General features: G+C 37.3%; 1 protein-coding gene across 1 annotated transcript; it reads left to right on the top strand.

The window, feature by feature from the left end:
* Positions 1-8,776: 8,776 nt before the first annotated feature.
* On the top strand, positions 8,777-9,721 carry LOC105860304 (olfactory receptor 52B4-like). Its single transcript, XM_012744892.2, has one exon. The coding sequence runs from the start codon at positions 8,777-8,779 to the stop codon at positions 9,719-9,721; it is 945 nt and encodes a 314-aa protein (XP_012600346.2).
* Positions 9,722-15,504: the final 5,783 nt, after the last annotated feature.

Below are 15,504 nucleotides of genomic sequence, written 5' to 3'. Positions count from 1 at the left end.
GCCTGGAGAAACCTTTCAGTACCTCACCGCCTATTCACAGAGATAGAGAAAATTCAGATGACACCGACAAATTTCCTCTGATGTCACATAGTGCTTTTAGCATCGACCTCATCCCGTTCCATTATGAGGATGCCAGGAGCTATATTATATTAAGATGAAGAAGTCATGGCTTATTCTATTAATGAGATCTTAATCACAAAAACAAGACACACATATTGAAAGAAAATTAAATGATTAAGTTAATATCTCAATTGTACAAAATAAAACTCATACAGTAACAAAGGGGGAGGAGTAATGCATTATGTATCTGTGAAGTGTTTAAGAATGAGTACACATCTGAAGTTACCCCAGAAGATAGTATATCAATAGTGGAAGAAGTGGCAAAGAACATTTTTATTATGAGAAGCAGAGAATAAAGCTAAGGAGCTCTATTCTGTTCCATAGGTGAGCTTGTATGTATTAGAATGGTTGACTGTCTAATACAAGATCACTCTAGGAAACTTCTCAAATGACCCATGAAGGTTTTCACAGCCTTGATCCAGATGACTTCAGCATTCTTGAAAAGTCATTGCAAACTTCCTGTTTTGTGCTTCTGAAAGCATCACCGTACTCAAATTACTTCTCACTGCCTGCATGACATGTCTCCTCGTAAGTTACTCTCTTCCCTGATTTCACAAAAAGTATATGAGAGTGCTCATCTCATGGCTGAGACCATATCTGATTACCTGTCAATTATACCCCAATTGATTGTGAACTTTCTGTAGTTTTAGTAGTGTCTTTCTGTGTGTGAATTTCCAGAACCTAGCACACTGAAGCACATGTAAGTCCTCCAAATGCTTAACAACACACCCCAATGACAAATATTGGATGGGTGTGATGAAGAATCAGGGCAAGGAAGTTATGAATAAGCCCCTGTAAATACTTTGAATGTTTAGAGTAGTCAGGGTCCAGGGCCAACATGGAACCTCATCTGTAAAAACTCAGGGTCCACCAGCACAAAGAGCTAAAGATGTCCTCGAGCCCAGAGCCTCCCCATTCTCCCCCCATGACAGCCCTTTTCGTTCTCCTAGGATAGCTGATAATTGTGACTCTGGTCCAGTAGTGTGATGGTAAACTGGCTCACCAAAAAAATAAATATATATAAAATAAAACAAAGCCTAATGTGTGTTTGCCAACTTCCAAGACAGATATACACCCACCATGGCCCATTTCCAGCAACCAACATGATGTCACTGAATATGACTCTGAAATATACACAATTGACTCTCATGAACCTGTATTATAGGCTTCAACACACAACTGCTCTATTCTCTCCAACTGGGTCTATTTCACTCCAAAGAAAAGATTTAATATTTTAAATCTTATTACATTTTAGGGCCCATAACATCTAGTAGGGAGCAGGTATACCCTCCCTGAAATTTCAGCCCACAGCAATAAAAGTTCACTCACCTGCTTCAAATGGAGTTCTCATGGGCTAAAAAGGGATTAGTCATAATAGGACTCTCAGAGTGATATGGCCAGAGAACTGAGATTTTGTGCATTTGTCTGAGGCCCTTGGAGACAGCCAGTACCCCAGAGAGAGCGCACTTAAAGCTGTCTTTTTAGCAACTCCTTCTCTGACATATACTTTTGGGTCATATCATTATGGCTGTCCCTTGCCACACCACCCTTTCCTCCACAAAACTATCTCAGGATTAGATGAACATGTATGCTTTTATCAATTAATAAACTGACAGCATTTCTGCACAAATATTCCTATTTCCATTTAATGAGAATTAGCAAATATTAATTGCATTCCAGTCAGCATAAGCAATTAAAAATTAATATATAAATTATTTTAAAACACCAAATCTTAGTTGATAAAGCTGCAGCAGGATTCCAGAGAATTTACTCTAGTATTTAAAGAAGTTCTAATGAGGTAAAGTGCTCTCAAACAGTACCACATGCTACAGAGAAATCTTTTGTGAAAAGAAGAGTCAATTGATGTAACAAATTCATTGTTATCTTATTTTAAAGTAATTGCCACAGCCATCCCAATCTTCATCAACCACCAGCCTGATCAGACAGCAGCCGTCAACATTGAGGCAAGACCCTCCACTAGCAAAAAGATTATGACTCAGTGAAGTCTCAGATGATTGTCAGCATTTTTTTAAGCAATAAAGTGTTTTTTTATGAAGATATGCACATTTTTAGACATAATGCTATTGAACTCTTAGTAGACTACAGTATAATGTAAACATAACTTTTAAATGCACTGGGAAACCAAAAAGTTCTTGTGACCCTCTTTATTGTGATACTCGCTTTACTGCAATTGTTTAGAAATGAACCTGTAATATTTCTAATATGTCTGTATATACATACGTGTGTATAGTAAAAGTTTGACTTTTGAATCTATGTTAACTATTTACAATTCAAAAAATAAAAATAAATACAGAAGGATAAGCAAAAAACTAAGTCTTTATAAGTGAAAACATTAACAATATATCAAATAGATAAAATAACATGCAGGGGAGGAAAGAGAGGAAAGTAACTTTGAACATAGTACCTACACATAATACTCTTCATCAAAAGACAAAGAAGAACTGCAAACAAATGTTGAGGATTATTTTGTAGTTTGAGATGGGTATTGAGATGAATATGCCAATTCTGAAACTAATTGATATATATTTTATGGCTGAAGAAATGAGTAAATGTATTGACATCAGAGCCAGAAAGGTACAAGTTTATAGACAGAAGATACAGAAAAGATACAAATGTGAAATGTTGGAAGGCAAAGAAGAAATCTGTGATGTTGGACTGGAATTAAAGCTATTAGTATAATGATTCAGGAGAAAAAAACTCTGTTCTCCCCTGACTCTAATAAATAAAAGATTCTAGAAGGAATGACACAGAAATAGCAATGAGAACACATAGTGCTCTAACTTATTTTCTAAATATATTCACCATTAAAAGAATCTAGGAGATCTTGCAGAAATAGTTTATTCCAAGGCTGAGATAGCAATGGCAGGATGATTCTGGAAAGTCCTTTGCTAAAATGTAAGGAAGTGCTCACAGAAAATAGGGACATGGCAAAGGTTCTAAGAGGCAGTTTGATGCAGCTCTCACTAGTCAAGCCTGGGAGAGTTTAATTATCAAAATGAAAAATGACAGCATTGAATTACATAAATTTTTGAATTGAAAGTAATGCAGAGTATTTACTAATACTAAACAAACAAGCAGTAAACAAGATGCCTCTTATTTACAGTAGAATGCCAACTAATAAGTGTAATGGGAAAGATTGAGATAGAAACTATTCTTGTGGTTATTAGTCCTTTATTGGATGTATAGCAAGCTAATATTTTCTCCCATTCTGTAGGTTGTCCATTTGCTATGTTGATTATTTCCTTGGCTGTGCAGAAGCTTTTTAATTTAATCAAATCCTGTTTATTTATTTTTGTTGTTGCTCTGATTATCCCTGGGGTCTTCTTCATAAATTTTTTGCCTAAGCCAAGATCTAGAAGAGTTTTTCCATCATTTTCTGCTAGAAATTCTTGTGGTTTCATGTCTTAGGTTTAAGTCTGTTATCCATCTTGAATTAATTTTTGTGAGTGTTGAGATATAGATCCTGTTTCAATCTTCTACATGTGGCTATGTAATTTTCCCAACACTGTTTATTAAATAAGGATTCTCTTTCCCCAGTGTATATTGCTATCTACTTTGTCAAAGATCAGATGGCAATGTGGGGATGGTTTTATCTGGGTTCTCTGTTCTGTTCCATTGGTCTATGTCTCTATTTTTGTGCCAATACCATTTGGCACAAAATGTTTGGTGTTTTGCTTACTATGACCTTGTATGCTATACATCTGATAATGGGCTAATAAACAGAATCTACAAAGAGCTCAAGCAAATCAGCAAGAAACAAGTCAAACAACTCCATTAAAAATTGGGCAAAAGACATAACAGACACTTTTCAAAATAAGATAGACTGACGGCCAATAAACATATGAATTCTCAATGTCACTAATCATCAGAGAAATGCAAATCAAAACCACAATGAGATATCACCTAACCTCAGTGAGACTGGCTTTATCAAAAAGTCCCAAAAGAATAGATACTGATGTGGATGAGGAGAGAAGAATACTTATAGATGTTGGTGGGACTGCAAACTAGTACAATCTCTATGGAAAATAGTATGGAGTTTCCTCTAAGAACTAATAGTAGATCCACACAGCTAATGGAGACGGGGCGTGCTGTATGGAGGAAGGATACGCTTGTGGCCCTGGCTTGAGCAAGGCAAACGCATTTCATGTAACCAAAATGTTTGTACCCCCCATAATATCCTGAATATAAAAAAATGAAATTAAATAAATAAATAAGAGTAGATCTATCATTTGATTCTGCAATCTCAATACCTGGTATTTATGCAAAGGAAAACAAAATCATTTTATCAAAAATACACTTGCACTTGAATGTTTATTCCAGCATAATTCATAATCACAAAGATGTGGAATTAACCCAAGTGCCCAAAAATTCATGAGTGGATCAATAAAATGTGGTATATGTATACCATGGAGCACTAATCAGCCACCAAAAAAATAAATAAATAAATAAATAAAAACAGAATTAATACCTTTTGCAAAAAAATCAGGATTGAACAGGAGACCAGTCCCCTAAGTTAAGGACTGCAAGAGTGGAAAAACAAACACTCCATGTACTCACTATTAAATTGGAACTAATTGATCAGCACTCATGTGCACAGATGGAAGCAAAACTCAACAGAAATCATATAGCTGGGAAGGGGGAGGCAAGGGTGAGTGAAATCATACCTAGTAGGTACAATGTACACTATCTAGGTGATACACACCCTTATAACTTTGAATCAAGCAGAACAAAAGCAATCCATGTAACCAAAACATTCATACCTCTGTAATACTCTGAAATGTTTACAAAAGTGAATTTCTAGGATGTGAAAAATATAACGACTGAATAAAAAAAGAACATGGTAAATGGGATTTTTATACATGATTGTTATAGGCAAAGAAAGAATTAAAGAGTTGGAAGTTCAGTCTGCATTGTGGTCTATTCCCATGATGAATGTACAAACAAAATCATGAGCACAGCTGTCACCACAAAATATGAATAAGGAATGTAGTGTATTGTTCACACCATTGCGATGTTTGTGAATTTGAGCAAACTAATTAAGTGCTATATGTTTGGTGGTCTTCATCTAAAGAAAATATCGTGTTACTTTAAAGTCTTTAACTGTCAAAATTATACAATACATTATTACATACCATCCAGTGTAATACCACATTAGTACATAACCCTACATAAATAATAATGCGATAAGCAAATATGTCTAAAGATATTAGGAATGGACCAGAAGAAAAAAGAATTTATAGGATGGTATATTTTGTATGTCTTTTTAAGCAAGATTCAAATATATTCTTTACAAAGACAATGAGTAATAATCATGACCTGTGGCTTACAAAATAATTTTATGTTTCATACATTATCTTGCATATTCAAAATTTATTCAATTTGTAACAATAAATAAATGTTAGTTTCTTAGGTCACATTTTTAGATGTCAATTAAACTAGCAAGCTGTGCTTTCCAGAAACAAAAAGCATAATATGCAAGGTAAACATTCTCCACTAACATTAAATAGTTGTGGGGACAATAAAGCTCTGGGAGAACTATTTGGCCTTTCTAAAGAACTTTTTTATTCTCTCCCTCTGCTTTTTGATCATTCTGCTACCAAAAATAAAATAAATTCTTTCAGCTTTTTTGAAAAAAGGAAACTACTATTTTGTAACCATCAAAATAAAAATTTTCTTTATTATAACCTGATTTATGGAAGTACATTGGAGACATTAAGATTTTTAAATTTTAAAGAAGATATTAAAATTTTCTGACATTAGCATCCAAAATTCACTATTTCAGTGTCCAGAATATGAAATGACATGACAAATATGGCATAAATTTCATCTTAAATTTGTCTACATTACCAAGATAACCTTGGTGGAATAAGTGTCTCGGAAATAATCTGCATGTTGGATAGTTTATTTGTGATGATTTAAAATCAGATTAATATTTACCAATTCTCATTAAAATGGGATCAGAAATATTTGCTGTAGTAACACTAACATTTCATTTATTGCAGATAATCTGTATACACATTTAATTCAGGAATGGAATCATGGTGGAGAAGGCGGTTTGGGCATGCTAGAAGAACTACTAATATAATTACTTGTGTGTATGTGAAGGAGGGGGTGTTTTTGAAAATACCGCTCTAAATCTGAGTTCTCTGGGGTAGTAGCTTCCCCTGGGATTTTGAGACAAATGCACAAAAATCTCTGCTCCCTCCAAAGCTTGGAGTCCTCCTGTGACACGTCCCATTCTAGGCTATGAAAACTGCATTTAAAGCAGGTGAGTAAGTTATTTATTGGTTGGGATAAACTTTTAGGTCAGGGGGCGGGGACTGGAGAGTATCCCATTCAGACTACAGTGTGATGGGGCTAAGGTAAGTGTTTGAGAACATTAGGACTTTAGTCTGGAGTTAAACAGACAGAGTAAAGAAAACCAGAGTCACAAAGCTGGGTGATGCTAGTAGAATGGAAAATTGTGTGTGGGAGGGGAGAACAAGGCACTGGGGAAGCCTTTCCAGCTTTAGTGTGCCAAGGAACCCTGAGTCCCTCCTAGGAAGGTTTGCTTAGGACCCACTTCCGACCCCTGTAAATATTCTGCTGCTTCCTTTCTTCCTTACTCTCATCCAGTGTCTTTGTGTGCTAGATTCTCAAAATGAACAGAAAGAAAACCAGTTCCAGAATCCAACAAGCTCACAATAAATCAAATAGGAATTTTATTGATGAAACTGCTTGCAAAAGCAGAAAAAAAGAGAGACTTTTGGGGAGCTGGGCCTGTCAGGCACACTCCTGACGTGGTGAGTGTGTGGAAGATGGTAAGTGTGCCCTGAATAGGACCCGTTCTCTTAGCAGCCCAAAGCAGAGAGGTGGAAACGACTTCTCTGGGATGCTGAAGGTACTTGGATGTCATCATCCTTTTTTCCAGCTTCCAAGGCATTTGTAAGTTTTTTCAGGATGACCCTAAGTTAGACAAGAGGCCATGGCAATTCAGGCAACTTCTCCCATAAACCCACCCCTGAACTCTGAGCTCCCTGGCTTACCCTATTCACTTCCTAAAAGAAAATTCCCCCTTGTTATCCATAAAGAATTCATCATCTGTTGACATCTGGAAGCTTGTTCTCTTCGAACTCCTCCTTTTATTTACTTAAGAATTATTTTCGCTTCATCTGCATCTTCTTTCCTGCCATTTCTTTTCAGGATTATGGTGTGTATAGTTGACCTTCAGCCCCCTCTGGCATTTTCACACCTGTTTTAGTTTCTTCCACCTCTTCCAGGAGAAGGGCTTTCCTCAGAGGAGCAACAATATTATACCATAACTACCATAACCCAGAGAATAGATGCCGATAGGCAAGCTCCTCAGTTTGTATTCTTCCTGTACCCCAAGAAAAATCCTCTTTTCTACTCCTAAAATATCACATGCCTATCAACATATGAACTGATTGTCTTCAGCTTCTCTTTTAAGCTACTTAGGTCTTATGTAAGTCATCCTGATCTCCTTTTCCTGTGCTTTCTTTGTCAGCAAAGTGGTGCACATACTTGCCCATTAGCCCTCTATGGAATTTTGGTATCCATTCTGATTTCTTCCATCTCCTCCAAGAGGGCGGCTTTACTCAGAGGAGCATATAATCTCATAGTGGTTATATGGCCACAGACTGACCTGGTGGTAATTGTCCTTTGTGGACACATCCTCAGAAGCTTCTAGTGGGCTCTGTTCAGGTGATTTTATTTTCAGTACTGTTTCAGCCATTTCTTAGGGGTAAACTGGCATTGAAAATAGGAGTAAATTTTCTTAGTCTGGAAATTAATTTAAAGGTAAGGAGAATAAAACCTGGAGGGCAAGGGAACAAATGATTATTTGCACTTACTACATGCTAGGCACTGAGCCAGGCATTGATAAATGCAAATGTGCAGACAATAGTTTGTGTTTCTTCATTTTTTTAACCTCTGAACTTCTCACTATCTGTGTCCTACACCAAGCTCACATACTGCAAATAGATATCAAATTAAACAAGCTGCTGGAGGCAGTGTGGAAAGGTTAGGATCTAGAGATTGGCCTTGAGAGAAAAATAACTCCTTTTAAAAATAATGATTCTTGCCTCTTCAGGGTAACAATGAGACCTGTGTCCACTAAACCCACTGCATTTCTTCTAGAATCTGAAGCAGTTTAACTTTCTATTTTCTCTCTTCTCTATCACTTCATATAGCCTGGGCTCTTTTCTGGTAACCAAAATTCTCCTCTCCACTTCTATGTGTTTGACTTTTTAAAATTCCATACATTCGTGAGATCATGCAGTATTTGTTTTTCTTTGCTTACCTTATTCAGATATGCGCTCATTCTTAAGTTCATTACAAATATGAACAGTGAGAATTATTCCTTCTGTTGTTTCCAGATTAAAATATTCTTGTATCACTAATGTGTTAACTTCAGGATTTTATAATTGTTAGTTATACAAATGTCTATCTTATTCAGAAGATTAAGATCTCATTCAGAAAACAAAACGTATCTTCTTCATCTTTATATATCATAGTTCTTAGGACTCTTAGAATGGAATAGAATCATGTAGGTGCAAAGTCCTCTGGTAACATGAAAGCAAATCTTTGGGTGTAACCTGATTTTTCTTCTCTGTGGATAGGAAGTGAAGTTCCAGGTATGACCACCGTAAACCACACTGGCGTTAGCCACACAGTCTTCCGTTTGCTGGGCGTCCCTGGCCTAGAGGACCAGCACATGTGGATTTCCATCCCCTTCTTCATTTCCTATGTCACTGCCCTCCTTGGGAACGGCCTGCTCATCTGCATTATCCTCACAAAGCGCAGCCTGCACCAGCCCATGTACCTCTTCCTCTGCATGCTGGCCGGAGCAGACATTGTCCTCTCCACGTGCACAGTCCCACAGGCCTTGGCCATCTTCTGGTTCCATGCTGGGGAGATCTCCCTGGATCGCTGCATCACTCAGCTCGTCTTCATCCATTCCACCTTCGTCTCTGAGTCAGGGATCTTGTTGGTGATGGCGTTTGACCGTTACATTGCCATCTGCTACCCGCTGAGGTACACCACTATTCTTACAAATGCTCTGATTGGGAAAATTGGTGTAACCATCGTTCTCAGAAGTTATGGTACAATTTTTCCCCTAATATTTTTGCTGAAAAGACTGACATTCTGCAAAGGCAATATTCTCCAGAACACAGATTGTAAGCACATTATCTTGGCCAAAATTTCCTGTGATGACATCAGTGTAAATATCTGGTATGGTTTTTTTGTCCTAATGTCAACAGTGGTCTTAGATATTCTTCTGATTTTTATTTCTTATGTGCTGATTCTCCGTGCTGTCTTCCGCATCCCTTCCCAAGATGCTCGCCACAAAGCTCTCAACACATGTGGTTCCCATGTCTGTGTCATCCTTCTCTTTTATGGGCCTGGGATCTTTACCACTCTTGCTCAGCGATTTGGACACCACATCTCACCCCATATCCATGTCCTGCTGGCCAATGTCTGCTTTCTGGCTCCCCCTATGCTGAATCCCATCATTTATGGGGTCAAGACCAAACAGATCTGGGAGCAAGTGGTTCATGTGTTGTTTACAAAGCAGAAGTGATTTTGATGTTGGAAGCTGACATTCTTTCTCCTTAGCAATTTTCCTCGTGTATGAGGAGAACTTTAGCATCACTATATGACAGCAGGTGAGGTATTAGTTAAATGACTCCAGGTGTTGATATTTCTAGAGCAATTGCATCAATGAGGTTTTGGTATGTATTTCTTCAAAGCTTTAAGATCAGTGTGTTTGGGGACTTAATTCACTTTCTTACCCACATAATTGAGAAATAGATCCAATCACCTTTCTAAGTCTTATCTGGACAGCCCTGGAGAATTGGGTGTGTTAAATCTGTGTCAGTGGCCTTTCCTGACAATTGCTGAAACAGTGACCCTTGAATTCACATTGAACTTTTGTGTTTTCTTTTTATGCTTGGACAACTTTAGTCTCAACAAGCTTATAGCTTAGAACTTTCTCTTGTATGTCCTCTGTATCTTCACATTTCTGTTTTTTTTTTCCTTTTTCTTTCTTTCTTTCTTTTTTATTTTTAGAGACAGGATCTTGCTGTGTTATCCAGGTTGGAATGCAGTGGCATGATCATTGTAACCTCAAATTCCTGGGCCAGGTGATGCTCCTGCCTCAGCCTCCCGAGTAGCTAGGACTATACATGTGTGCCACCATGCCTGGCTAATTGTTTAATTTTTATTTTTGTAGAGATTGTGTTTTGCTATTGTTAGGTCTGAAGCCAAGAGAGAGACACAGGAAGCTTCATGTGTAGCAAATGTTGTTTATTTTGAGAGATGGGTGGAGACGAAAAAGTGTCTACACCGAGTGAGGGGAAAGCCTTGGGTTTTATAGAGGGTTTCTCCAGGGAAAGTGAGTAACACCTGCAGAGAATGGGGAGGGGCAGCTTTGGTCCTTATCAGGGTGGTAGGAATGCCAGTGTCACTGCAGCTCTCTGTAGTTGAAATTAGATTTATAACCTTGGACTTTTCCAGACCCCTTGGCTTTTGTTCCACAGGCTTTGTGATAATTTTTGGGTTCCCACCCAGAACAACCCTAACAGCTATCTGGCCTCGTGTGATCCTCTCCTCTCAGCCTCCCAAAGTGCTAGGATTACAGGCATGAGCCACCATGTGTGGCTAAATTTTTGCCCTTTATGGTTCATTCCCATTGTTATTTCACCAGTGTAAAAACAACAGTATAAAGCAAAAAGTTAATAATGACCCTTGAATTCACATTCACCTTCGGCTACTACTTTATTTCCCTTCTCCACCTTAGAGGAAATCACCTGGAATGGTTTGTCCTCTTGCCAACTTGAATCTCGACCCTCACTTTTCTCTTGACCTTGCTCTACTTTCACTTTCACCTTCACCATGTCACTGAGACGTCACTTGACAGGGTCACAGTGATCCTTTTTCTTTTGAGATTTTCTGTGCTTGTTCCAACTTGCATATGAAATATAAAAGCTAAGAAGAAACCTCTCTTTATTTTCTTTCCTTTTTGAGGTACATAAGCTCTATGAGCTTTCTTGATGTACATACAAGGTCAGTTTGGGGTGACATTTTAAATGGCATTTTTTAAAGTGTCTTTCTTGTCATTGTTTTGGAAAAAATTATTTATTTCAATTGAGTAATAATTATCACATTGCTAAATTAATAGTCAAAATTTATCCTCCCCTTATTCAATAAAATAGCAGCATTTTGATATTTCTCCTTTAAAAATATTTTCTTGCTCCACTCTCTGTGTGTTCCTATGACCTTCCTGATGTCTCCTTTGGTGTGTTTTCCTCATCTCTTTTCTTAACTTGAATTTCTGATGCTTAGTCCTTGAACCCCTACTCTTCTCTATCTGCATTTGGTCTATAATCTCAGCATTTGGGTTAGATACATCAGTATGCTTCGTCCTTCTAAATTTATATGTCCAGTCTCTAGTTTGTCCTGCAGAGAACTTGTATGTCTGATAGGCATCTCAAATGTAGTCTGTCTGAAACAAAACTTTTTTTTACTGGAAAACCTGGAAGCCTTCCTCTTATCCTTTAAAGAAAGTTCTATTCTTTAAATTCTTCAAGCCCATCCTCAGTTCTTGTCTGTCTCATACACGATGTCACTCAATATCTTCTTACTGGGCTCCCCCTATGCCTTTACGCTTTGCACACACAGTGCGTACTTTTATTCTATTATTTTTTATTAGAATAGCTGTATTGAGATATACTTCACATACCTTAAAATTCACACTTTTAAAGTGTACTATTCAGTGGTGTGTAGTACATCACAACATTGTGCAAACGTCACTACTATCTAATTCCTGATTAAGATCAGCTTCATCACTCCTTCCCATCATCCTGTTATTTTAGGGTGATAGTATAGAAATCAAGATAGAAACAGAAGCTTCTCAATGTTCTGGTCATTGAGCCCCAGTGGCACTCTAGAGCCATGGCCAGATAGTCCTTCCAGGGACTTAAAGTCCCCACTTAATTTTGCTTGTGGCTTCATATTCTTTATGTTGCTTCCTTCCTCATTCTGCTTTAACTATCTTTGCATCTTGGTTATTCCTCAAACATACTAGTCATTCTCCTTCTCAGGATCTTTGACCACACTATTTCCTCTGCTTGGATCCTTCCTTGCCAAGATAGCTGCATGACTAGTTCTCCTGCCTCTTTAAGATTCTTGGTCCATAAAATATTCTCAAGAATACTGTCTCTAATCATCTGTACTATGGATATACACATAGTATATACACACATATATACATACATATGGAGGGAAAGAGGGAGACACACACACAGAAGGAGAGAGAGAGATTTATTTTAAGGAACTCGTTCATGTGACTGAGTAGGTCTGGCAGGTGGGAAACTCAGTTCAGTCTTGAGACTGAAGGCTGGAAACTCCAGAAGAATTGATTGCTATGGTGCAGTCTAGAGACAAAATTCCTTACTCTTTGGGGACTCCAGTCTTTTCACTTAAAGACCTCAACTAATTGGATGATGCTCACCCACACTGTGGAGGGTTATCTGTTTTCCTTAAAGTCTACTGATTTAAATATTAATCATATCTAAAAATACCTTCACACCAACATCTAAATTGCTGCTTGACCAAAAAACTGAGCAGTATAGTCTAGCCAAATTGGAACATAAAATTAACTAACCACTACACCATTCTGTTTAAGATTACAATCCCTGTGATGTCTTACCACCGGCATTCTAGTCCGTTTTCATACATTATTTTTCTGTACAACATAAAACAATGCTGCTGCTGCTTCTGTTGGTAACAGGAAACCATTATACAGAGTCGACTATATGTCAGCTTTCCTTATATATTCTCTTTATTTCTCTATTCCTTCAAGTTTGATGAAGGAAAGCACTTTTGGGTGGTATGTGCGCTGCTTTATCTACAGCAGCTATAATAGTTCCTGCCACACTTTATGACCTCATTAAATATTTGTGGAATGAATGAATGAGAAAATAAATGAATGACTCATAAGATAATAGTTGCTGGTAGAAACTCTTAGGAAGCTGTGTACCCTCATGCCTACTGATTTCCATGTGGTCAAATTACTAGTCTTTTTCTTTCATTGGTCCCCCTTTGATTTTCACATCAGTTTTTCTCACTCAAGATAAGCCCATTACTTACTGTTTTCTTTATTCCATTTGTTTTGAAGTTAAAATTTTATTTCTAATTTTTTTTTTTTTTTTTTTTTTTTGAGACAGAGTCTCGCTTTGTTGCCTAGGCTAGAGTGAGTGCCGTGGCGTCAGCCTAGCTCACAGCAACCTCAATCTCCTGGGCTCAAGCGATCCTTCTGTCTCAGCCTCCCATGTAGCTGGGACTACAGGCACGCGCCACCATGCCCAGCTAATTTTTATATATATATATTAGTTGGCCAATTAATTTCTTCCTATTTTTATAGTAGAGACGGGGTCTCGCTCTTGCTCAGGCTGGTTTTGAACTCCTGACCTTGAGCAATCCGCCCGCCTCGGCCTCCCAAGAGCTAGGATTACAGGCGTGAGCCACCGCGCCCAGCCTTTATTTCTAATTTTTTAACAATATGTTTGTTTAAAAAATACAATGAAGAAGGTTGTAACTCCCAGTAATGACACCTATGAAACATAGTCATTAATATTTAGAAAATATTTTGTTATTTAAGCATGTTTCCCAGATTAATATATTATATAATGATTTTGATGTCTTACGTTTTTATTCAGTGTTACATAACAAGAATTTTCTTTGGTATCCAAAATAATTCACATATATACATTAAGTTTCATTTGATATTACATGATATATTTCAGGTAAACAATGTGTTCCAAAATATAAATGTCTGATATTTTAGCCCAGCAGTAGATTCTTCTTGGATAATTTTCAAATAGCTGCCAGTATCAACTGAGTTGTTATAAATACCCAAGTTGTTATAATTATCCATAACATAACATAAACATAAAACATAAAAGTTTTATAACAAAACTTTTCTTTGTGTGCAGTTACTTTTTTCATTTTTTTAGATTTAGAAATGTTAATTTATAATTGACTTGTCTTTGGTGAGGTTGAATGTGTGCAAAGTGATATGAAAATACATGTTATCAATATTAATATAATTTATGTTTTTAAGTATACTGAAAAAATCAAATAAAAATTTGTTAAATTAGAATGACAGTGTGAATTAAATTGAAATTTAAATCATGAATATTTAGCAAAAATTTATAAGTTTTACTTCAGCAAAAATGATTTTTAGCTGGAATTGCATGATCAGAGTGTCCATGGCAATGCTTAGCTATCAAAAATACTTCAATAAGGGTAGGATGCTGAGTGAGGTGGTTGATAGGCGATTAATGACTCAGTCCTAGCCCAATCAGTTTAAGACCCCTAGGAATGATCTATAGCCCTACAAATTCAAGTTTTCTTTTACTCAGTGTAATGAGGAAAACTGCACACTAGAAGAACAGTGGGATGTCTTACCAAATAGATGAAAAGAGAGTTGTTATAGGACTTAGGGGTCTGGTTGGTTTTAGGAAAAATGTAAATAAATATGTTGGAGGCTCAGAGCAAATCAGAGGTATGTATAAAGGGGTCAACATCAGGTCTTGAATCTTGTTCTATAACCCAACTGCCTGAGCTGAGAACAAGTGGCTGAGCTGCCACAGTTGTCCTTTTTTTTTTAACTTGCATATTTATTTATTTATTTCATCATATTATGGAGGTACAAATATTGTTGGGGTTACAAATATTGCCCCTGCTCCCCTCCCTTGCCCCAATGTGTCCAATCCCCCGGTCCTCCCCCCTCCCGCCTGCCCACCACCTGATAAAAAGTTTAGTTTTGATTTTTTTTTTTGACATTTTGGTTACATTGTATATCTTTGCCTCTCCCTAAGAAGGGATAGAGTTATGCCCTTCCCTTCCAAAATACTCGCCACCTCCCTAAGATTGGGTCCCCCCCTCCCGAATCCCTGGTGAGCATTGCCACCATTTGAAAACCATATTTTAATCAGTCAGTACCAATTTGATGGCGAGTAGATATAGGGCCCATTTTCCATGTCTTGTGTCGCCTCACTTTGGATAATGGGCTTAAGCTTAATCCAGATTAGCATAAACGGTGTTAGCTCACTGTCATTTCTTAGGATTGAGTAATATTCCATTGTGAGGATATACCACATTTTAGTTATCCACTCATGATTTGACGGGCACTTGGGTAGTTTCCATGACCATGCAATAGTGAATTGTGCTGTTATAAACATTCAGGTGCGGATGTCTTTATAATACAATGTCTTATGCTCTTTTGGGTAGATGCCCCACAATGCTATTGCAGCGTCGAATGGAATTTCTATTTCTAGCTGTTTGAGGTATCTCCAAATT

The sequence above is a fragment of the Microcebus murinus genome, chromosome 4, assembly GCF_040939455.1.
Source record: "Microcebus murinus isolate Inina chromosome 4, M.murinus_Inina_mat1.0, whole genome shotgun sequence".
Lineage (NCBI taxonomy): Eukaryota > Metazoa > Chordata > Mammalia > Primates > Cheirogaleidae > Microcebus > Microcebus murinus.
The sequence above is the reverse complement of the archived record's forward strand: the minus strand, read 5'-3'. Positions and strand labels throughout refer to the sequence as shown.

What these genes read in the sequence shown, in the direction of transcription:
- LOC105860304 (XM_012744892.2), top strand. Translation starts at nt 8,777, where the DNA reads ATGACCACCGTAAACCACACTGGCGTTAGCCACACAGTCTTCCGTTTG.